The sequence below is a fragment of the Phocoena phocoena genome, chromosome 19 (genome assembly GCF_963924675.1).
Source record: "Phocoena phocoena chromosome 19, mPhoPho1.1, whole genome shotgun sequence".
Lineage (NCBI taxonomy): Eukaryota > Metazoa > Chordata > Mammalia > Artiodactyla > Phocoenidae > Phocoena > Phocoena phocoena.
Window position 1 is genome coordinate 11,835,130 of NC_089237.1, and position 24,683 is coordinate 11,859,812.

General features: G+C 46.0%; 1 protein-coding gene across 2 annotated transcripts in view; it reads right to left on the bottom strand.

The window, feature by feature from the left end:
* NPLOC4 (NPL4 homolog, ubiquitin recognition factor) overlaps positions 1–24,683 on the bottom strand; it is a 50,716-nt gene that overhangs the window by 20,476 nt on the left and 5,557 nt on the right. For both annotated transcript variants that reach the window (XM_065897167.1, XM_065897166.1), the window contains exons 3-11: positions 19,029–19,141; positions 14,384–14,560; positions 12,319–12,367; positions 11,504–11,598; positions 9,213–9,336; positions 8,471–8,650; positions 5,238–5,324; positions 3,198–3,269; positions 2,650–2,776 (exon numbers count right to left, since the gene is read on the bottom strand). In XM_065897167.1, the coding sequence (XP_065753239.1) occupies positions 2,650–2,776; positions 3,198–3,269; positions 5,238–5,324; positions 8,471–8,650; positions 9,213–9,336; positions 11,504–11,598; positions 12,319–12,367; positions 14,384–14,560; positions 19,029–19,141 (1,024 nt within the window). The remainder of the gene's footprint in view (positions 1–2,649; positions 2,777–3,197; positions 3,270–5,237; positions 5,325–8,470; positions 8,651–9,212; positions 9,337–11,503; positions 11,599–12,318; positions 12,368–14,383; positions 14,561–19,028; positions 19,142–24,683) is intronic.

Here is a 24,683-nt window from a genome sequence, read left to right on the forward strand (position 1 = left end):
TGCAGCATCAGCAGCAGCTGTGGGGAGCTGACAGCAGCCTGACCATGGAAGCACCATGAACCCCGGGACACACCAGCCAGTCTCCCGGGAGACGGCCATACACACACAGGACTGCTCCTTCCTGTCCCATCAGGGTCTTAAGGATGGGACTTCGGCAAGGGCATTTCAAACAGCTCCCCAGGGTACCAACACGTCCCTGGTCAAGAACCACTGATGTGGAGGAAGAGAACAATCTGTCTGGAGTCAGAAGATCTCTGACACTTTGGATAACCACCTTCCATCGCTGCCCCCTGGGAAAGGGAGAGGAATTATGAGTCTGAGCATCTCACAGCATTACCAAGAGGGACAAATCAGCACAGATGTGAAAGGACTCTAACTGCAGATCTTATTATAAGTTAAGTGATTTTCTGCCTTATAGTTCGAAAACCCTAGTAAAGTGCCAATTTCGGAGGCAAAAATTCCAAGGTCAATCTATAATTTCCAAATTCCCACCTGAGTCAATAACTGAAAGTACAGGCAGCCTCCAAGTTGGAAACTATTTATAATTCGAAACATGTACCAGTTATTTGGGCCCACTGAATAATTCCCCATAGAAACAGTAATTAAAGGGGTTAGGTTACCATGGGAGCCCATGGAAGCCTAAAACAGCAGTTCTCAGAAGAAGCAGTTCTGGAAATCTGTGGAGATGATTTTTGGTTGTCTCAACGAAGAGGGGCAGCGGGGGACAGGGGCTGCCAGTTTTAGCAGGCTAGAGTCAAAGGTACCAGACGTCCTGCTGTGTCCAGGGAGTCCCACACAATAAAGAACTGTTCCATATCCCACATGGCCTTGAAATGTCCCCCTAACACTCCTGTAGGCAAAACCCCTATTTGTGATGATCTAGGATTAGAATCAATTGTATTTTATACACAGCCACAGAAACAAACACGCCCAGCTTTAACACACAGCGAATCCTCTAGGAGCATGATACCACATGAGCTGAGGAAGGGCCCTGCTTGGCTCAGAGCTCCGTGGAGAGCTGCTGAGTGTCTGGGAACCACGTCGCTGATGCCTGTGCAGGCCCCGCCTCACAAGGTTGGCAGCTCCGGCTCCTCCCCTGTGCTCTCCTCAGCAGGCACCAGTCCCCAAGCACTGGCCCGCAGAATGCACTGTCTTATTACATGCATGCTCCTTCACTATTATTTCTCCTCAATGTTACAGTCAGCCTACTACTCTGCTTTCTTTTTTAGAATCAGGTGTGTGGGCAGGTATATTATCTATGAATTTCACTTTCTGGATAGTAAAGAGGTGTCACAAATGTTCTAAAGAGAGGGTGTCCAGTCTGATAGGCTTGAGAACCACCAGCCTAAATGCCTGGACCCAGAATCTCAGCCTAAATGAAGGGAGCAGGGGTTTATGTGATGCAGAGAGTAGAAAGAGAATACTTTCCTCCCCTTCATCAAACAGAAAGCTGGCTTGGCAAAATTCTGATTATGTAAAACGTGTCTCTTCTCTGCTCTCCTCCTTGGCTCCTGCTACCCTGAGCGCTCTCATCACAACAGGCCCCCTGCCCCATCTGCCCCCGTGGAAAGACTCTATGCTATGGAATTACTGCTTCCGCAAATCCCGGCCTCTCATGCCCCCAAAGTACATTCATTTCAAAAAGAAGGTGCTGGTCACTCTAAATGGATCTCAAATCAAATGGATCTTAAAAATTCAGACAGTATGATAGATGTTTTCCTTCCCATGGCAGTGGTAACAGGCTCAGCTGGGATTAATAAGGGATCTAGTTACTTACATGCTTGGGCTGTTTGTAAACTGGTATTTTGAACTAGAGGAAGCATGGTTACCATGAACAAACTGGATTATCATCTCTGTGATGGTAGAACCCAAGTCTTCACAGGATAGAAGTTAGTGTTTACTTTAAAAAACTGACCAAAGAGATTGTTTTTATTAGTTGGTTCTCCAAGTTTCAAATTCCTACTTCTTTCAAATCATATGGTCTTATGCCTGGCTTTTCTCTAGGACAGCATCTCAAGTATGTTATAAAAGATTTGGTGGCACTTTTTTACAGGCCACAGTCTTTTATTATTATATATTCATGATGTACGTAACATGTAGTATGATGTGCACAACATCTCACACACACACACTCCCAAAAAAAAAGCTTTATGGAAATGGTTTCTTAAAATGATACTCCCACTCATAAATAAAAAAGTAACAGAAACAGTAAATCCCTCTTCTCCTGCACAGCTAGACAGAGTCATCCTTGGTTACTGCAAAGGGGCAAAGATAGCCCAGAACTCAGATCCAGAACCAAGTGAACTTGGACTGAGGCCAAGAGAATGGACTAGAGGAGGGCTACACTGAGGCCACAATTCTAGTAGTTTTGTGTGATGCTGAGTAGTTCAAGATTTTTGCCGCAAACCAAAAAAGAAGAATCTTATGTCTCACAGGCCCATTAAGAAAATCTATTGTAGGGACTTCCCTGGCGGTCCAGTGGTTAAGACTCCACACTTCCACATGCCGTGCGATGCAGCCAAAAAAAAAAAAAAGAAGGAAAGAAAGAAAATCTATTGTAACTAAGTTAAGAATGCAAAGCTACTGAAAGAGGAACAAAACATATTAACAAGGTAGTAATATTTACAATATAAATGCCCCCATTTATACCTGTAGCCACTGCAGTAACAAACTTGGATCCAAAATGTCCATCTGGAGAGAGTCGACATATGTTGGGATGCTTATTTTGAAAGTCTCCTGCAGTGATACATTCTTCTGAACTCAGGAAATAGGTGTCCTAAGAAAAGAGAACCAGCATACCAAGTTTTATAGCATCATGTCAAAATATGCTTCTATTTCTTCTTTAGAAAATATTAAGAACTAAACTATGACACATCACAAACTACGGTGAAGCAAGTACCTATAATTCCTGACTGTTACCAACTCCTTACAGAAAAACACGTGTAACCAGTAACGCCTTAGAAGCACAGGCAATCCACCTCATGGGCTGACCTCCAAAAAGCAGTGGTTTATAAAGGTAAAGTCTCTCTGATCTCCGAGACAGAATGAACAGACCCAGCCTTAATTTATCAAGAACACTGTGTTGAAAATAACATGGTCTAAAAGCCAGGGTGAGCTGTGCAGAGACACTGGAGAGTGCAGCCCAGAGCTGGTCCATAACAAGCTCTGGCCGAGTGAGCATCCCTGCCCCATCTCACCTTATTTCGACTATATCGAACTGTACCCTTTCGGGTATCTTCCGAGACAAGGTCTGTAAATATCCAGCCAACCTGCATAAAAGAGAAGAATACCTTCTGAGTCTCTCCCTGAAACAGGTGACGAATGTCTTCTAGCTTCTGCCAAGAGAGGAGACTCCTGGAAGCCAGTTCTTTCTTTCTAGGTGAGTCAGCTCCTCAGCTAAGCCACTGTCCACACCAGAGCTCTCAAACTCTACTCAGCTGACACTGGCCGTCCTCCCCCTGGTGCTGCCGGGTGGAGATGAGGGCAAACGAGCACATCTCATTTATTCGTTAGAAAAAGTCTTCTCAGCACCACCTCTGTGCCCTGCACTGTGCTAGGTGCAGGGGACCCCCGGGTGCATAAAATTAACAGAACATCAGTGAAAAGGGAATTTACACTCCAGAGAGGAAGACAGATAACAAGCAAGCAAATAAAGACAATGCCACTTCAGATACTAGGGCTTTCTCCGTAAGACAGGAAAACATACTCCCCAGAGAAAGCATGTAAAATAAAAAAGAATGATAGAACAGAGACTTTGCGCAGCTGCTCCTCTAAGCTCCGGTGTGTGGTTAAGGGAAGCATCTGAGGGTACAGGGATCTGAAACGCCAGTCCCAGGGCTTGGGGCTGGGTCGGCCTCCCTGGCACGTCCTGCTACAGCAACAGTGCCTGTCTGTGTGCTCTGTGATCCCTGGCCTTCCTGTGCCCATGAACCTCACAGCTGATTACCATTCCTGAACCAGAACCTGGCTGGGAGGTCTAAGAGCAGAGCTGGAATCCAGGCACACACCCACTTCTGTCCTTCGGAGAAGTGATCTGGTGCTTGTGACCCTCTCTAGCACAACCCTGACATGAAACTCTTCAATTCCATCTCCTGCAGACATGACCAGGCAAATCTGGAGACTTTCAATTTTCTTTAAAAATGCCCAAATGAACAAAACCCCCGAGGAGGATGGCAATGGAGAAAATGAGACTTAAAGGATAAATGTAACTCAGCAGTAAATAAAGCAGAACCAAAATCAAGCTGAGATAAATTAGGGCTAAGGAACCAGTGTTTGGAGAAAGGCATTTAAGTAACTTCAAGATCTTCTAATTATGATTATCGTGACCAAACATTTATAACAAACATAGGCAAAAAAAATCAGAGACACTGATTTCTCTTTTGAACAAGAGAAAATTCCAGAATTTAAACCAAAATATGCCCCTAAATCATGATGCTCACTCCTTGTTAGAAACAACATGACTTTTTTGTTCTTAAAATGATACGGTGACTTTGTTCTGCAGCACTCCTGGGTTATAAGGCACATTTCCAGTCTTCCCTGTTTATCTGTAGGGAGTTTATTTCTCATTGTCTAAATTGATTAGGAAATAAAGGATAAAACTTACATAGCTATTAAGAGTGAATTCCTAAGATGTGTTCAAATTCACAGTTCAACATTTATCTATAAAACGCCATCTTTATAGTTCCTAGGAACTTAACCAAAGATGTGAGATAAACTAGATCATCAGACTCAAAAAGAAAATTCTTCTCTGTCTTCTAACTGCCCAGGAAAACTAAGAAGGCTTACACGCTCAGATGCCTCAATTATAAACAGGAGGTTCAGTGAGGATTGAAGAGGGACCACGAGAAACTCCAAGTGTGGGGGACAGAAAACGATGAGCGCAAACAGACACGTGAAGGGAGAGCTCACACCTAGGAGGATGTGCCTTAAGAGCCTGGCGTCAAGGTCCCCTCCAGCAGGAAGTAGGGGTCTTGCTCCTGCTGCTTCTTTCCTCCCCCACTTTGAGGCAATCCTTAAGAAGTATGTCTGGCGGATTTAAATATAACAGTCCCTGCACTGGGATCCTCTTTTGGGCACCCAATAAACACAAGCGAGGTTTCAAAACGTGCCAGGCCTGCACCTGACCTTGTGCAGTTGGGAGTTCAGTCCCAGACCAGGCCTGGCCATACCATCCACCTAGATGTCCCCAACACAGAGCCGGGGCGCCCCCCCTCAAGGCCAAGAGAATACTTCAGTACCTTCCTCAGGCCAAGTTTGGCGGCAATTTCATCAACCACCTCAGCCTTTGGGTCTTCAAGAAGCTCCAAGCTATTCTGTGTACCAATCTGTGGGGGTATTAAAGAGAGATGTATTTAGAGGAGGGCTTCAGAAAAGCAGCACAGCAGCTCTGTTCCATTTCTGGCTCAGGTGTCGCAAAGGAGCACCGGTCTCCCCCTTGCCAAAAAGGAGAGTTAAGGCAGCGGGAAAAGCTCAACCAGATAACACAGGCCAAGCCCTCCAGGCTCTTCCTGTCTAGGGCTGTGCTTTGCTTTTAATCAAGGTTTAGAGAACATGAAGAGGCTGTATTCAGGCTGGCTCATGTCAGCAGCTCCACATGAAACATGTGGTTGTTTAGGACTAGGGAAGGCTCTCTACACCTTAAGGTTCCTTCATTGGGGATAGAAGTTAGTTTCAAAACTCCCTTGGATAAATAGTTTTCACTCCAAATAGGCTTGGCTAGATTAGGTAAGATTAGAGCTGTAAGGTAACGTTCGTTCCCAAAAAACAGCCTTGGGAAATTCGTATGCAGCTCCTGTAGGGACAGTACTTAGCTTCACAGGCATGGCAGAGTGAGAGAGTACAACAGATACACACACCCTAAGCCAAGGATAGGGCACCTGAAATCGGTAACCTGCTGACCGGTGGGCAGAGCCCTCAGCTTGGGGCAGTGGCGGGGGGCTTGGGCTGGCTCACACGCAACCTACACCAGCCACAGGATCCCACTTCCTGCAGTGGACAAAGCCTGCTGAAATCTTTAATCTGCACTGAAATGCAGCTCATAAAGCTCAGCATCATACTGAGCAGAAGACCCGGCTACAGACTATGAAAGTGAAGGAAATTCCAAATTGAGTTATACTAATTGGGTATATCCTTGTAAATTAGTCAAATCCTGGCAAAACAACAAAAGAACTTTATGTTGCTGGGTATGACCCATATGGAGATCATTAATACCTCCAGAGCACAGGTCAAAGCACAAACTCAGAACAAACCTAAGGATTTTGTTTCATGACATGTGGCAGCATGAGCTTCAACTTCTAATGAGCTGGAGGTTATTAGAGGTCAAGTGTTTCAACCTCCAAGATCCCCAATTTCAGAGCTCTGATGATGTTGTTAGTAGTCTGGACACCAGAGGCTTCTGTTCCGATTTTTGTTCAATCATACTCTTAACAGAACTGCTGAAATGCTTCATGAAAGGACCCTCCTCAAAACTGAATTGGAATGTCTTGTGCTTCCAAAAGCAGCTCCCGCTGACAGAGCACACTCAGTGCTCAAAGAGTCAGACAAGCAGGGTCTCTGGGTGAGCATCTACTGCCATCTCACGTCTCCCTGGAAGTGAACCATCATAAAACGCCTGGTCAAACATTTCATCTGTAGCTCTCAGTAAATAATGAGAATATCCAAGGGAGTAGACGACACACAATCTGTATAAATACAGCCAGGGAAGAAACGGCATCTGTGCAGGAGCCACACACCTGCACACCAGCCAGTGGCCACAAGGCCTGCAGTTTCAGACCCTGGTTTATTTAAAAAGTAGACCAGTCACGGTGAGATCTCCAGAACATGGCACAGGTGACACAGCTGTATATGGCGTGGTGCCCACCCAGAGACAAAGGAGGGGATAGTGTGAAATATCTGTGTATCTGCTTATACTTAAAAAAAATCAAACTTTAGAGATCTAAGCCAAAAACTGCTTAAAGTGGGGGCTACCTGTAGGAGAGGGAGGAAATTAGATGAAGGGGAAGATGTTGTTTGTAGACCTCACTTTGCAAATGTGCAATTTTTTTTTACTTTTCCAACATTTTTTTAAATAAAAAATTTCATACATACAGCAAAGGTTAAAGAATTTACAGTGAACACCGATATCCCACCACCAAATTCAGCCACTAACATTCACTATGTTCCATTCACCCCTCTGGCCATGCCTCAGCGCACCATGTTTTTGTGTTTTTACATCACAGTCACCTGCAGGCACAAGACCCTCCCCCAACTACCTCAGCACATCATGAACCAGGATGCAATACGGTTCCAGTCTTCACTTTTGTAGTAAACTTATATACAATAAGACAAAATAAATATTTTATATAATATATACTATACAACCATATAAACATTTTATCTAATTATACAAATTAAAAAATATATATGGGCTTCCCTGGTGGTGCAGTGGTTAAGAATCCGCCTGCCAATGCAGGGGACACGGGTTTGAGCCCTGGTCCAGGAAGATCCCACATGCCACAGAGCAACTAAACCCGTGAGCCACAACTCCTTAGCCTGTGCTCTAGAGCCCATGAGCCACAACTACTGAGCCCACGCACCACAACTACCAAAGCCCGCGCACCTAGAGCCCATGCTCCGCAACAAGAGAGGCCACCGCAATGAGAAGCCTGCGCATTGCAACGAATGCAATGCGCAGCCCCCGCTTGCCACAACTAGAGAAAGCCCACGCACAGCAACAAAGACCCAACGCAGCCATAAATAAATAAATCTATTTAATAAATAAATAAATAATAAAATATATATACATAAAACCAATCCCTAAATACTGAAAATAAAGCAAATGAATGTAAACGTGTAACTCGTTGGTGACGTAATCATACAGGGAAGATCTTCCAAGTGACTTTAAGACACAGGAACCAACTGCTGGTCCCTAGTACGATATACCCTAGGGGCCCTCCCCTCCCACCAAAACAATCTTGAACTGTTTTCCGTCCTACGCTGGTGGTAATTTTGATATTGTTATTAAGACAGTTACATGTGTGGCATAAGATAAAGAACTTGAGTAATTTTGTGACTCTAATTCCATAAATCCTGGGACAGCTGATTGTAGGCATGGGCAGAGGAGATACAGAAGCAGAAGAGAGAGGGCAACTGTATGACACTTTTGGGGGAACTGACAAAAGTTGAATAAGATGGCAGATTAGATAAAAATATTGTATTGAAGTTCAATTTACTTAAGTTGCTCAACGTACTTGTTATATGAGAACGTGTCCTTATTCTTTGGAAATATACACTGAAATATTTAGGGGCCATGATCTTACTCTCCAATAATTCAGAAAATAAATACTGTGTGTGTGTGTGTACAGAGAGAGAGAGATAGACTGGGCAAATGATACGGTAAGAGAAGCAGCATGCAACCTGAAAGGGCTCCCATACAGCCTTCAAAACAAAGCAATACAGAGACCCGTAGACTGCAAATCCTGTTCACATCTACCTGAGGAGGTTCATAAATCGCAGCCACTTCAGCCCTGATACCAAGAGGAATGTCTTTGTGCTCCGTGTACCGTCCATACAAGTACCCGAAGTGCTGGTTCCCTGTCTTCCTCCAGAAGTCAAGGAAGCGGTCAGCAACTGTATGATTCTCAAACATGATGTTGTCCACATGTCTGTATTTCTGTAGAGTTAACAACAATGGGCTAAATTAAAACACTGCATCAAAAATAAATAATTTACTATTTTATCACAAACTGTTCACAAGTATCTTTTACCAGAATAACTGCACATAGTTTTCCCTGATTCTTTTTTCGCTCCTTCCTGAGCCCAGCCCCCTTCTTAACCTGGCCTGGACAGATGCCCTGAGCTGGTCCCAGGGCAGTTCTGTTCAACTACCAACTTCCAGAGCCGCAGTTTCTTAAAAGGCAAAGTCACAACCACTGAGCATTTTAAACAGTCGCCAAGAAAATTCTGCCTCCACACAAGCCAACAAAACAGAAAACTGAAGGCTCCCCTCTATGCTTGAAAGAGCTAGAGATCTTACAAATAATGTCCTCAGTGTATGATTTCCATAAAAGGGTCAATCAATCAGCCCCAAAATACCCGAGACTCTGCCCCATGTAACTCATACTGCTACCAGCAGCTCCTTTCCAAGGAGGGGCTTTTCCAGACATTTTCACTCCTTAGCCATGAACACAAATCTACTGCTTTCTGCATCTAGATGGATACAGCGAACATCTCACCTGTCTATTCAGCGTGATGGCACTTGGCTGGCACTTAGTACAGATGCCATTAGGCCACGGAAGGTGTCCTTCACACCCTGATTTAATCTTGCAACTGATGTTCTCCAGGGCAACAAATTTCCCCCTGAAAAAGAAAAGGCAACTTAATTAATTAAACATTACAATGCTGAAAAGTGTAGCAGGAGGCTGGAAATAAAATGTCACGTATCTTACACTTCCTGAAGGGAGTTCTCAGGAGCTAAGCACGTGGTATCCACAGCAGGGAAAATGTGCTAAAACTTATTCTAATGGTGTTGTAGCTTCTGTCCTGTACACTAGACTGTACAAGAATACAAAACTATTTTCCAATAAAAGCAGTTTTAATTTTCACTACCACTGACATCTATGAAGATTTTTTTTTTCCTTTTTCTTTTTTTTTAAATTGTAGTTGCTTTACAACGTTGTGTTAGTTTCTGCTGTACAATGAAGTGAATGTACATATATTTATATATGTATATATGTATACACATATATACTACATATATATGTATATGTATACCTATATCCCCTCCCTCTTGGACCTCCCTCCCACACCCCCATTCCACCCATCTAGGTCGTCACAGAGAACTGAGCTGTGCTCCCTGTGCTATACGGCAGGTTCCCACTAGCTATCTATTTTATGTCAAAACTAATCTCCCAATTTGTCCCACACTCCCCGTCCCCGTGTCCACATGTCTGTTCTCTACGTCTGCGTCTCTATTCCTGCCCTGCAAATAGGTTCATGTGTGCCATTTTTCTAGATTCCACATATATGTGTTAATATATGATATTTGTTTTTCTCTTTCTGGCTTACTTCACTCTGTATGACACTCTAAGGTCCATCCACATCTCTACAGATGACCCAATTCCGTTCCTTTCTATGGCTGAGTAATATTCCATTGTATATATGTACCGCATAAGATTTTCAACAGTACTGCTAAATATCTAGATCTAACCTATGCCACTGACAGGAAATGAAGTTCTTTTTAAGTTCCATCAATTTATCAGAAACATTTACTTTATGAGTCTAGTACTTAGACTTCTGTATAAAATCCTTATTCATAGAAAAAACCTGATTAGGATACATAACAAAGATATCTTCACTCTGCTTTTGGTCAGTAAGCATGTCCTGGGCCCCACCGTGGACTTGGGGTGAGCCTGCACAAGTGACTTCACCCTCTGCCACTTTCCCGTTCACAAATGGTCCAGTGAATAGTCCTGTCCTCACAAGCCAGCGGCATGCTGGAACGATGGCACCTGGGAAGCAATGATTGCCACCTAGGCTGCCTGTTAACAACAGCAACAAGTGAGCCCTTGACCTAGACGGACAAAAGGCAGACAGGTCCCAGCACACTCATGCTGTGGTCAAGACAGCTCCAGAGCTTACCCCACAAATGGGCAAAAATGGGCTTCTGGTGGGATCTTTTTTTTTCCTGGTCTAACTTTTTTTAAAAGTCATTTTAGGATGTTAGCGGGTTGTCAGAGAAAAACTACGAGCAGGCCAACATGACATTCTTCACAAAATGTTGCTGACTCGGGTTCAGCCACCGTCTCCTCTCCCTGCATGGATAGGAATCATAAAATCACAGTAAGAAGTCCGTTACTTTCTGGTGAGGTGAGCATATCAACAGAAGGGGGTTGCACAGGCAAGTACCTGACGTAGTTTAAAAGAAATCAAAGTGCTCTCAGCTTGCCACTGTCACAGCATGCTCTCTAAGAGCCAAGGGACAGCTGCCCCCACTGCCCAACCCCACCCACGCTGCCCGCCTGGCTGAGCCTGCAGACAGCAATGCTGAGGCACCAGAGGCCAAGCCATGGACAGCGCCACTGCCTCAGCCCCGCTACAGCTGTGAAATTGAGTTGATAAAGAGGCAGCTTCCAGGGCAAAGGGCAGACTCTACAGACACAGGACTGGCCACCATCACGCCTTATCTCATCCAGGTTCAGAAACAACTAAGTTGCCAGGGTACCGCATACCCGAAGGAAGGTCAGCGGGGTGCCCCTGGGCCTCCACAGCCTGGCCTCTGCCTGCTTGGCCTCTGCCCATGCACTGGGCACTGTGGATTATAGCAGGGACCAGAGTCTCCCCCGACTTGTTTCTCTTTTAGAATCAGGACAAGATTCACGAATACAAACACTTCATGCCCAGACCTTGATCTTTACTTTTCTCACTCATATGCCCAGGGGCTTTAAGCAACACGTGCCAGAGAGAGAAAACAAACTCTGCGCCCCAAAGCCACATGGGTGCCGCCCCCTGCCCTCAGGCCGCTTACTTGTCGGCCCCTCCGGTCAGCTTCCGGATGTAGGCGTGGAAGGACATGTGCTTCACGGGAGGCTCCAGGTGATTTAGGTAGTCCTCGTCGAAAGGCTGCCAAAACACACAGTCAACACAGTCATGCACTCGCCGCTGGGGTCACGGTCGTGGTCGCAGCCTCCACCCGCCAAACCCCGAGGCGGGTGGGCAGGCAGTGAGGGAGAACTGGTGATGGGTCCTCACTATCGCTCTAAGTCAGAACCAAGTTCTTCTCTGTGTACCAGTTATCTTTTCAAGATTGAAATGAATCTCTATTAAACACAAAATGCTCTAAGTCAAATAAATATAAGGTTAATTTTGCAAAAATAGCGCCACACGATGAAGCAAGAGGAGCCTCATGAAGAAAATCAGGTTGGCCTTCCTGCCATAAATTTAGTGTCAACCAGTCACCAGTCGGCATTATTGTGGTAACTCTCAACCTCACCACGACAAATCAGTAGAGGAGACGTGAGATTCAGGGTAGAGTAAATCAAAACGATGAGCATGAAAACCGCCAGGCCCGGCTTTGTGTCAGGTTTTAAAAGGACTGTCCAGGGAGCCCAGTGTAAATGCTGCCCCTTTATCACAGCAATACCCATGTCCCAGCCGTTCATAATCCACCCAGAAGGTCACTCCCATAAATAAAGGCTCATCCTCTCAGTGCAGCCTGCACTAGTGGGAATATGAGGCCCAGGGCAATAAATAGGTAACTTCCTTGAACCACTCTGACCCAGCCCAGGGACTTAGGGGAAGTGTCAAGACGGCTCTGGGAACTCACTCTACTCGGACTCTCACCTCTAGAGGAACGCAGTGCACGCACTTCCCCAGAGGCCCATGTCGGCACCTAGAGCACAGGGAAGAGAAATGCACAGCGTCAGCACACTGCTCTTCTGCTGCTGCCTCCCTGAATGCTGATACTTAAAAGGCACGTCATACCTAATAAAGTACTTCCCCATCCACGTGAAATTATCTGAAATGGTATGTGGTGAACAGTTTTTAATGGTTTAATATTTTGGTGTGTATTAGAAAACACCGACCAGTGCACCAAACCTGTGATTTCATGGATATTAACTGATTTCATGGATATTACCACAAACTAAAAGCAAAACTGAATGGATTTAAAGTCAGTTTAAATAAAAATGTTTGGTAAAGACTAAGAAAGTTGGTACATGGACATGGCAAAAACCCTGAGAATGGGAGATCAGCTCGGTGCTTTGTGACCGCCTGGAGGGGTGGGACAGGGAGGGTGGGAAGGAGGGAGACGCAAGAGGGAAGAGATATGGGAACATGTATATGTATAACTGATTCACTTTGCTATAAAGCAGAAACTAACACACCATTGTAAAGCAATTATACTCCAATAAAGATGTAAAAAAAAAAACCCTGAGAATGGTACATAAATAGCTAAAGTGTAGAAAACACCCACTTCATGCATATTTTGGAAAAAAGCATGAGAAGAACGCTTGGCTCTGTGGGTTTCAGTCTGTGCATAGCAGGACAGTGGAGATGCGTTCGGGCGCCAACAGGCTCAGTCACAGCACTGTCCACATGGGATCGGAACTCCTAGGTGCACCGCATTCTATATTTCAGAGAAGAAAGGGCCTGAGTCTCCCAACAGGCAGACTCTTACAGGTGATGTGCGCACAGGCACGTGCACACTCAAAAAGATTCCTAATGAGGCCTCACAAACACGGATCGGGGTAGGAGTGGCACTGGGTCCCTGGGAAGAACACAAATGGGGGCAGAGAGCCAGTTGATGGCCACAGCCACAGAGTGGCTCCACGCCAACTGCAGCTCAGAACAATCTGGGGCCCTTTGAGCTGAGACATACAGGTCACTAATGCAGCATGTGGAATCCCAATATCTCAATGTCTTGATTACACAGTGATGCAGTTACAAAGACTCCACTGAAGAGACAATCTTTGCTCAGACAATTTTACATCATTGAGTGTGAACTCAGATGTTTCTAAATAGTTTCCTTAAAAAGAACTGCAAAAAATCTATAATAAACAAATGTATACAAGCATAAGCATTTTATACAATCCTTGGTGAAAAGTGAATATTCAAAGAAGGAGCAGCACCTTCAGCAAATGAAGTGTTCCCTAGAAGAACGGAAAGAGTGTACTGAATATGGAACGTTGAGATTCCTCCACTAAAATTAAATGAGACGTGAACAAGGACCTGCACCAGCAGGTGCCCAGGTACCACCCCCTCCACCCTGTCACACTTGCTAAAGCCCACTCTGCACCTGCACGTGTCTCAGGGGCACACCACGGTGAGGACTTCTTAGAACTCTTAGTTCTCAACACTTAGAAAATTTTAAACTACATGTGGGGCTTACCTGGTGGCGCAGTGGTTAAGAACCCGCCTGCCAGTGCAGGGGACACAGGTTCGAGCCCTGGTCCGGGATGCCGCGAAGCAACTAAGCCCTGATGCCACAACTACTTAACCTGTGCTCTAGAGCCCGCGTGCCACAACTACTGAAGCCCATGCACCTAGAGCCTGTGCTCCGCAACAAGAGAGGCCGCTGCAGTAAGAAGCCTGCGCACGGCAACAAAGAGCAGCCCCCGCTCGCCACAACTAGAGAAAGCCCACATGCAGCAACGAAGACCCAACGCGGCCAAAAGTAAAAACTGATTAATTAAAAAGAAAGACAATCACAGTGTATTTTAAATAATAATAATAATAAAGTACACGTGGAGCATACTTTGAGATTCAAACAATGAGAAAAAGCTCACAGAATAGCTTGAAGTGAGATGTAATCTGAAAATAGATGGTCAAACTCAAAACTTACATTTCTTTATCAGGGCACGTTACAGACATTTCACTTCACTGACACTGTGGCCCCGCAGGCACTTACAGCTGTGGGTCACGGCTCCTGTAGATCTTCCCATCCTGCCTGCTGAGGTACTGGTCGATCTCATCTTCCACCACATTGGGAGCACCACAGGCCTTTAACCCCAGTGGGGCCGATGTCTCCATCTCAGACGACGGTCCAGCAAGGCTCGAGGGAAACAGGAACAACAAATCTCCATGCCTGTTCAAATGACAAATGTTAAGTAGAGGCCGCCTTCCTTTCTCCACAACCTGAGCTGTACAGAAGATCAACTCAGGTGTGAGAACCTCTGACACCTGCAAACAGCAACATCAACCACCCTGCAGGCCTGAACAATGAGGCTTCCAATTTTAAGAGACCAGAGTTCTCTTTTCCCACCTCCCCTATGCCTCTTCCCCCATGAAGGTCAGCAGCAGGCTCTCTGGACTGTAACATAACTTCCTTACAACCACACTGCGCAATCTATGCCGCACACGCACCTGGTTCCACAAAGAACACACAAAATCATAGCGGACACTGGAGCTGCATGGCCCCCTCCCTCCTCCTTCTCTGCTTAGCTCCCACTTTCCCTCATTCGTTCCCTGGCCTTCTCTTCAGCTGCCCCCCCATTTACTTGCCTGGGACATATCCTTCCACTGCTTTCTCTACGTTCACAAATACATGTGTACATAGCACACGTCACTGATATACAAACCTGAGATGATAAGAGACACACTTTCTGCATTTGCTGTTCTCTCGTAATCCCTCCAAACACGGTCTACGTCTAATCAACGTTCGGCAGTGAAGGTGCCTCACGATACGCTTTGCTGCTCCCCGCGTGACGGACATGGCTCCCTGTGGGACCTGCACCACAGGCCCCACCGCGAAAACGCCCAGAGACGGGCAGTCGCACGGTCTCCCGGCCGTAGGGTGGATTTCTGGGAGAGGGCCCATTCGACCTCAGGAGTTTCGTTTGTTCCTAAAGCCACTGACGTACTGCTTTCCACAAAGGCTGCCATGATTCACAGTGCAAAGGACAATATTTGGTTTTCGATCATTTTCAATGTAAACGGCGTCCTTCCCCTGTCAGACCCACCACTGACTCTGCCAGAGCCTGACTGCCACCCCGCAGGTATGGGTGAACAGTCCCCACCCGGGAGCACTGCAGGTCCCGAGACACTCAGCGTGTTCAACACCAGTACAGGAGGAAAAGCTGTAGCACCACCACCAGGCAAGTATTTCACTGCTCTCAACAAGATGCACATACAGGAAGAAAGACTGAAAGAACTGCCTGCAGCCCCCAACCAACAAACGGAGAGAATAGGAGCAGGCACCACAACTGGGACAGCAGGAGGCTGGGCTGCACCTCTTCAACGGGTCTGCTCGCCCCTCTTTTCCCTCCCATAAGTTAGGGTGATAAAATCACCAACTTGTAATTGAAGATTTGTTTCTAACAGCAAATGAGATATTCCTAAACACCCTCCAGCTTCAGGATACATGGCTCAAATGCTACATCAGTTTTAACAAATATCCTCTAAAATGCACTGTGGAGCTCTAAAGAAAAGAGTTTCCCCAAGGGTCCAAAAACCCACAGCAGCTCAAATAAGAATAGTGAAGGAACCTCCAGCCAGCCCATTATGGGAACCCTGAGCTTGGCTTATAGCCACTGTCTGGGCCACGAGAGACGAGGCCTTGAGCCTGCCTGCCCAAAGCGAGCTGCTGAACCTGAAATGCCACACAAAGCCAGATGTCTGAAGGATGTCTCAACCGCTGGGAAAAACCCACCAGTTGAAAACAGGAACCAAGGAGGAACCCTGTCTGCCTCCATCCACTACGCTGTAGGGGAAAAGTCACTGCTGAGAAGTCTGTAACCAAAGGCCTGCTCCACCATGTGTCCGGGGTAAAATCAGGGATGCTACTTGGTTCAGGAAACCAGACAGAAATTAACTCAAGTGCTGGGCCCATGACGCCCCCTTGTGCCGAGAGAAGCAAATGGCTTCTCCGCAGAAAAGTCACCAACCCATCTTTCAGGGCCCCCTAAGACCAAGATTGGCCAAATATAAGGTCTCAAATAAAGGTCACCAAATATAAAAGAGAAACAAGCCACTGCGAGCAACAGAGGGCAGACAACAATCAACAGATTTAGACAGCCAAGGACTTCAGGTGTGGAATTCAAGACAAAGAATATAAACTTACATATGGAATGCTAGCTGGAAACGGAACAAAAGGAGTACAAGCAACAAGAGACTATCCGCAATGACAAGGGGCTCGGAGAGTGGGCAGAGGGGCTGCAGACTCGGCAGCTCTTCCCAAATCCCCTGCTTAGGGACAGGCTAGACAACAACAGCAACAGTGTGAAAGGATCCTCACAAACCCTGAATTCACTCGGGGCAGACAGACCCCAGACTCCTCAAGACCCGAGAGGGAAGCATCCGGTGTGTGATAGGCCAAGGCAGAGCCTCCAGGGAACCCAGCAGTCTTCACTGGAAGCCTGGGGGTCAGGGTGAGAGCACAGCAGAAGCTGGGAAGGAGCCCCTGCGAGCACATGACCTAACAGCCAGGGCTGAAAGGAATCAAACAGAATTAAATAGAAAAAAGTAAAAAACGTAATCACTGAAATAATAGAGAGAACGGGGGAGAGGTAATACTTAGATATAATGTGGACTTTCCTGGTGGTCCAGTGGTTAAGAATCCGCCTCCCAATACAGGGGACGCAGGTTCGACCCGTGGTTGGGGAACTAAGATCCCACATGCTGTGGGGCAACTAATAAGCCGACGTGCTCTAGAGCCCGCGCGCTGCAACTACTAAGCTTGCATGCCACAACTAGAGAGAGAAGCCTGTGTGCTGCAACGAAGATCCCATGTGTCGCAGCTAAGACCTGACGCAGCCAAATAAATAAATAAACAAAATATAAAAATAAATTAAATAAATTATCTTAAAAAAAATAAAGAGATAATGGCCAAGAATTTTCTAGACCTAACCTGCAGATACAGAAAACACATCTTACATCAGATAGCATTAAACCAACCAACCAACCAACTAGGAATCCACAGCTGGACAGGTCAAACAGAAACCACAGGACCCCAAGACAAACAGAAGATCTTAAAAGCAGACAGAGGGGAAAAAAAGAACCTACAAATGAACAAGAGAATTATAACAGCCAGCTGAACTGCGACAATGGAAGCAGAGGCAGTGGAGTGAAACCCACAAGGAGCTCAGGGTGACCACACTCTTACAGACATGGTCAGATAACTCTCGAGCGGTGACAGGACAAGGTTCTCAAGTTTGGGCTTGTGCTGCTCAACAAGCATCACAACTATCACTGGAAAAACATGCTCTAGGATAATCCATGCCATCCAACTGTGACCACACCTCAGGCAGACAGGGTGTTTCACTCTGCAGCCCCCGTTTCTGGCATCCAGTCATCAGAATAGCTTAGACACACAGCTGCCACCCCTGCAGTGCTCATCACGTGCAGGCACCGGACAACCATGTGGAGGGGGCATCGCCACCCCTTGCAGACAAGGGTGGTGAGGCCCAGTGAGGTTAGATGACTTCCCAGGCACACAGCCAATGAGTGTTGGGTGTGAGTCCAAACCCGAGGAACGCCCATAGGAAGTGATTCTCAAGATGCAAAAACCCTTTGCAAGCTGGGAGGAAAGATGACCCTCACCCCCTGGAAACGAACGTAAACAGGGAAAGGCTTTACAGCATCACAGCGGCAGGCAAAGAGCAGGTACCAAGCGAATACTTGTTGAAGAACAAATAAATTAATGCTAAAATTGTATTTTTCCCCACTAGATATACTAGTCGTGAATCTAAAAATGACCACACAAACTGCCAAAATAGCCTCTTATTCTGACTGGTAAAAGGCACACAGCCAAGTGCCAGCAAAGCCCAGCCCAACCCTCAGGCAGTGGCTACAGCAGCCAGGCTGCTTGTAGCCCCATGGGAGAATTCCCTGCCCTCTGTCTGAGGATAAAGATGATTTGAAGGGTTCTGCTCACTGATACGTGAGGTGTGCCCAGGCAGTTCAGACAGGAGTCAGCAAACCTCTTCTGTAAAGGGCCAAATAGTAAACGTTTTCGGCTTTGCAGACCATACAGTCTCTGTCACAATCACTCAGCCCTGCCCTTGTAGCATGAAAACACATAAATGAATGAATGTGGCTGTGCTCCCATAAAACTAGAAAAACAGCCAGTGGGATGCAGGAAGAGGTCTCTGCACCCTAGAAACTCCTTCTGACATTACCCATCAATTCTAAGGCACTCCAGGGTGTCCTGCCAGCAAGAAATACAGCGTGGGCAATAGGCCACTGTACTGCCAGCCCCCCCAACCTACCAAGCAGATTCCGAGGCAGAACGACGCACGGAGCTACGTTCAAGGTCCTTCTCCGCAGTGACGCAGCTGAGTGTGCAGGCGCACACACAACCCAGGACCATAACTCCTTCTCTGTGACACACATCCCCAAATTCCGCAAGTCAATCAAACCGGCTCAACAGTAACTACAGATTCAGCGTGGCTGCCAAACACCTGGCAAGAAGCACAGTCACCTGCACTTTGGTCTGCGTTCAGGACCATAATCACAGTAGCACGAGAAGGAAAAAGGAGAGAACTGAGTGGCCTCAGGCGGGTAACTGGTGCCAGCATGCCCTCCCTACTCCCCACCCTCTCCCCTCGGGCACTCACTTGATCTTCAGCAGGTTGAGGGATTTGTTAGATGACGCTGTTATTTCTCCAGTCTTGTTTCTATTGATGTAAACTGAGAAGCCGTTATTTTGGAAGCCAAACTCCTTTGCGACCTAAAACAACACCCAAACAACAGAGATTTAATAACATATTGATGTCTCACTACCCTGACCACATATACATCAGACATTACTAGTGAGTTTAGAAATTGCTCCTCATTAAGCAAATTTCTCTTGTTATTTTGCTCTCTCGTGAGGAAATTTGAGTCTGGGGCCAAGAGAGGGGTCAGATCTGGAGCTTGACTTTCAGGATCATCAGAGTACAGTTAAACAAAGAAGAGACAGGGAATCTTGGCAGAGAAACAGAAATGATAAAATAGAATCAAACAAAAATTCTACATCTGAAAAACACAATAACTGAAATAGAAAATTCACTGGGTGGGCTTATCATCAGAAGGGAGATGACAAAAACAAAGTTAATTAAAGATGGGTTAACAGAAGCCAGATAATCTGAAGACAGAGATTTGAAAGAAAAATGAACAGTCTTAGGAACCCCTGTGACAATATCAAATGATCCTCAGGAGAAGAGAATAAGGCTAGGACTGAAAAACATTTGAAGAAAGAATGGCCAAAACCTTCAAATTTGATGAAAAACATAAAGTAACAAATCCAGGAAGTTCAGCAAAACCAAAGTAGGATAAATAAAGAGAAAACTACGCCTGGGCATGTCATCATCACACTGCTAAAATCCAAAGATCAATGGAGACCAGAAGACAATGGAACAACATCTTTAAAGTGCTGAGGCAGGAATAAACATCTGTCAACTCAGAATTCTCCATCTGGAGAAAATACCCTTCAAATACAAGGGCAAAATGAAAACATTCTCAGGTTGACAAGACCCAAGGGCACCTGTTGCCCGTAGCCTCCACCACAATAAATGCCAGAGGATGTCCTTCAGGCTGAACAACACCAGACAGAAACTCCGACGCAGAGGACACACGAAGGTAAGAACTCCAAATCACACAGTAGGAAACCATCACAGAATTGCCCGGAGAATCCTGACAGAGCAACAACCACAGGTCAGGAACAGGACCAGGGAGGAGCCGCATGTCCCTGAGGCACCCAAAGGCTCACCACCCCCCCCCATTTTATACCTTGTTCTACCTGCTGCTTTTTGCCTATGATTGATTTGCCCTTTAACACAGAATTATTGATAAAACCTAGAATTTATTTACTGTAAGGAAAACAAGAGTTTAAAGATTAACTTTATGTACTAACAGTACTTTCTGCTGATTAAAAAAATGATTGAAAGCAACTCTAGGGCCTTTCCTGGTGGTGCAGTTGTTAAGAATCCGCCTGCCAGGCTTCCCTGGTGGCGCAGTGGTTGAGAGTCTGCCTGCCAGTGCAGGGGACATGGGTTCGTGCCCCGGTCTGGGAAGATCCCACATGCTGTGGAGCGGCTGGGCCAGTGAGCCATGGCCGCTGAGCCTGCGCGTCCGGAGCCTGTGCTCCGCAACGGAAGAGGTCACAACAGTGAGAGGCCCGCGTACCGCCAAAAAAAAGAATCCGCCTGCCAATGCAGGGGACACGGTTTCGAGCCCTGATCCGGGAAGATCCCACATGCTGCAGAACAACTAAGCCTGTGCGCCACAACTACTGGGCCTGCGTTCTAGAGCCCGCGAGCCACAACTACTAAAGCCCGTGCGCCTAGAGCCCATGCTCCGCAACAAGAGAAGCCACCACAATGAGAAGCCCACACACCACAACAAAGAGTAGCCCCTGCTCGCTGCAACAAGAGAAATCCTGTGCACAGCAATGAAGACCCAACGCAGCCAAAAATAAATAAATAAAATTTTGAGCTTCCCTGGTGGCGCAGTGGTTGGGGGTCCGCCTGCCGATGCAGGGGACGTGGGTTCGTGCCCCGGTCCGGGAGGATCCCACATGCCACGGAGCGGCTGGGCCCGTGAGCCATGGCCGCTGAGCCTGCGTGTCCAGAGCCTGTGCTCCGCAACGGGAGAGGCCACAGCAGTGAGCGGTCCGCGTACCGCAAAAAAATTAATTAATTAATTAAAAATAAATAAAATTTTTAAAAGGTAACTCTGAATCACCTTGTCATTCTGAAATTCTGAAAATGCTAACAAGAAATGGCCTTTAAGACTAAGTTAAGACTTTGTATCAAATGTATTACAAGTATTTGATACCATGTGATTTTTTCTCTCCAAGGTAAAAGTGGCATTAATAAATAAAGCACCAGGAAATTAAGACCATGAAATTTGTATTCCCAAGAGCAAAAAAGGTAAAAATAAAGACTAAAATTAATGGCTCCTTTTTCTGAAACAGATATAAACCGAAATTAACAAATTGTGGCACTTTATTCTGCAAAACCATTCTGTTTTTCTGTAGACAAAGCACTGCAATTATTGCCAAGAATGAGAAAGAACTCTTGTACCAGGAATGTCGGCTGTGTGAGTTAGCACAGCACTCCTGGGATGTAAGGCAATCTCCAGAGTGGAGCACGGTGCTATGTGGGCAGCCCTATGGGCAGAGGTTCTTCCCTGTGACCACATGACTGAGCTCTTTGCTTTATACCAGGACTGAGGTTCAGCTGCATTTTCAAATACGATAACCAACAACATTACTTCACATATGTTGAAGCCCACTTTCGGGATATGAAGAAATACATGTATTAGGTTTTATATGATGCTCCTGTGAAAATAACCACTCCTATGAACTCTGTGAATTCTCTATCTAAAGATACAAAAATCTAACATAAGATATCAGGCATTAAAAAAAAAAATCTTAGCAGAGTCTTATAAAAAGCACGATAAGGCTTCCCTTGTGGCACAGTGGTTGGGAGTCCGCCTGCCGATGCGGGGGACGCGGGTTCATGCCCCGGTCCAGGAGGGTCCCGCGTGCCGCGGGGCGGCTGGGCCCGTGGCCCGTGGCCGCTGGGCCTGCGCATCCGGAGCCTGTGCTCCGCGACGGGAGGGGCCACGGCGGTGGGAGGCCCGCGTACCACAAAAAAAAAAAAAAAAAGCACGATTAAAATCTTAACAATTTTATTTCACACCTGAGGTAATAAAACCAGGAACATGGTATGGAGTAAAATTAATACAAATATTTATAATTGAAGGTAACAGAAAAGAATACATGGCATGATTCCAGTTATCTCAAGTTCAAAATAGGCAAAACTAAAATTTAGGGTTTAGGAATGCATACTGTGTGGTAAAACACAGAAAAGTGGGGGAGCAACCCCCATCAAGTCAGGAGAGGGGTGACAGGGTGAGGGAGTAGGAAGGCTGACCTATGGTTGCTAGAGACTGGCACTGCCCCCCACCCAGACCTGGGTATTTGCTTCATCATCAATCATTTTGGCTGTTCATATTTTTCAAGCATTTCTTAGCAAGTATTTTATTTCACAGTTAAAAAAAAAAGTTTAAGTATTATAAGGGAAAATGTCACTTGCTGCTGAGAGGTCAGTTAAGATAGGACTGAGGGGAATTCCCTGGTGGTCCAGCACTTTCACTGCCAAGGTAGGATCTGGGGTGACTATAAGGGCCAGTTCAGGGCAGTGACAGCAGCAGAAGCAAACTCTTGGGTCGTGGAGGTGAAAGAAGACACCGGCGAGCAAGATAGCCAGAAGAACTTGTCCTGGAGGGGTTTATGATCTGGTGATTCACAGAGAAGGAATTCTTTTTCTTTTTAATGATTGTTCCTATTTTTTAAAATTAATTTATTAATTAATTTATTTTTGGCTGTGTTGGGTCTTCGTTTCTGTGCGAGGGCTTTCTCTAGTTGCGGCAAGCAGGGGCCACTCTTCATTGTGGTGCGCAGGCCTTTCACTGTTGTGGCCTCTTCTTGTTGCGGGGCACAGGCTCCAGATGCGCAGGCTCAGTAGTTGTGGCTCACAGGCCTAGTTGCTCAGTGGCATGTGGGATCTTCCCGGACCAGGGCTCGAACCCGTGATCCCTGCATTGGCAGGCAGATTCTCAACCACTGCACCACCAGGGAAGCCCAAGAAGTAATTCTTGAGTGAGAAGCATTAGATGGTCTCAAAGGAACCAGTAACTCAAGATCCTGAGAGATTTTCAATGTAAGCCATCTCATCACACTCGCAAAACCAATTTCCTTAGAGGGCATAATGCCACATATTAAATCAGGATTAAGGCTGCCAAGTGTAGGGACAGCAAGTTGGAGCCAACAATGTTCACAGTGGTCAATATACACTTTTCAGGCAAGTCTGTGAGGGGACAGGAAGGCCATTTCAAAGCCCACTTATAGGACACAAATGCACAAATTATTAATTATTAAAAATCAAGGGACTTCCCAGCAGTCCAGTGGTTAGGACTTTGCCTTCAATGCAGGGGGTGCAGGTTCAATCCCTGGTCGGAGGGCTAATATCCTGCATGTCTCTCAGCCAAAAAAACAAAACATAACACAGAAGCAGTACCGTAACAAATTCAATAAAGACTTTAAGAAAATGGTCCACATCAAAAAAATCTTAAAAAAAAAATCAGTATGAGTCCACTTATGTGAGAGACCTGGAGTCAGATTCATAGAGATAGAAAGTAGAATGATTACCAAGGGCTGGGGGAGGGGGAGAGGGAGTTAGTGTTTAACGGGGACAGAGTTTCAGTCTGGGAAGATGGAAAAGTTCTGGAGATGGACGGTGGTGATGGCTGCACAGTACTGTGAATGTACTTAATGCTACTGAACCGTACACTTAAACATGGTTTACATGGCAAATTTTATGTTATTTTTCTTACCACAGAAAAAAAAGAGACGTAAAACTACATTTATTGACATAGAACTATGTCCATAACCTATTGTCAAGTGAAAAAAAGCAGTATACAAATGATCACAAGGTGAGATTTGAACTTCACTACAACGGGTGCATCTTACAGCAAGAGGCTTACAACTCTTGCCTGCAGGGCAGCAGGGCTGACAGACGGGTCATTGCCTGGGCTCATGCAAACCTGTCACCCAGTTAGCTAAACAACTGTCACCCCTCAACATTTCTATCAAACAATCCATTTAATGATCAATGAAGGAAGGAACAGGGATCTCAGTTTTTGAGCCCTGCTCGTAAGCACTCTAGCACCAGTACCTGCAGAACAGCTGTCGGCAGCTGGCACACTGACCCTCCTGAGAGGGCAACCAGTGACCCCTTCAGTAAGCATGACGTTGACAGCTGAGTCAAAAAAAAGGTTCAGGAGGGCTGGACTCTGAGTATGATTTCATAGGGAGAGCCTACCCAATTAATTTCAATTGGATTTTCCTCCTTACAAATACATAATACATGATTAAAACACATTATTTTCCAAATCAGTCTAAAAAAGCACTTTACATATAAAATAAAATGCTACAAGTAGGTGTGACAGCATTTTTTTCTTTCTTACTGATACATAAATGTTTCTCCTTGGGCTTCCCTGGTGGTGCAGTGGTTTAGAATCCGCCTGCCAATGCAGATGACACGGGTTCGAGCCCTGGTCCCGGAAGATCCCACGTGCCGCGAAGCAACTAAGCTGGTGCACCCCAACTACTGAGCCTGCGCTCTAGAGCCCACGAGCCACAACTACTGAAGCCCACGCACCTAGAGCCCGTGCTCCGCAACAAGAGAAGCCACAGCAATAAGAAGACTCTGCACCGCAACAAA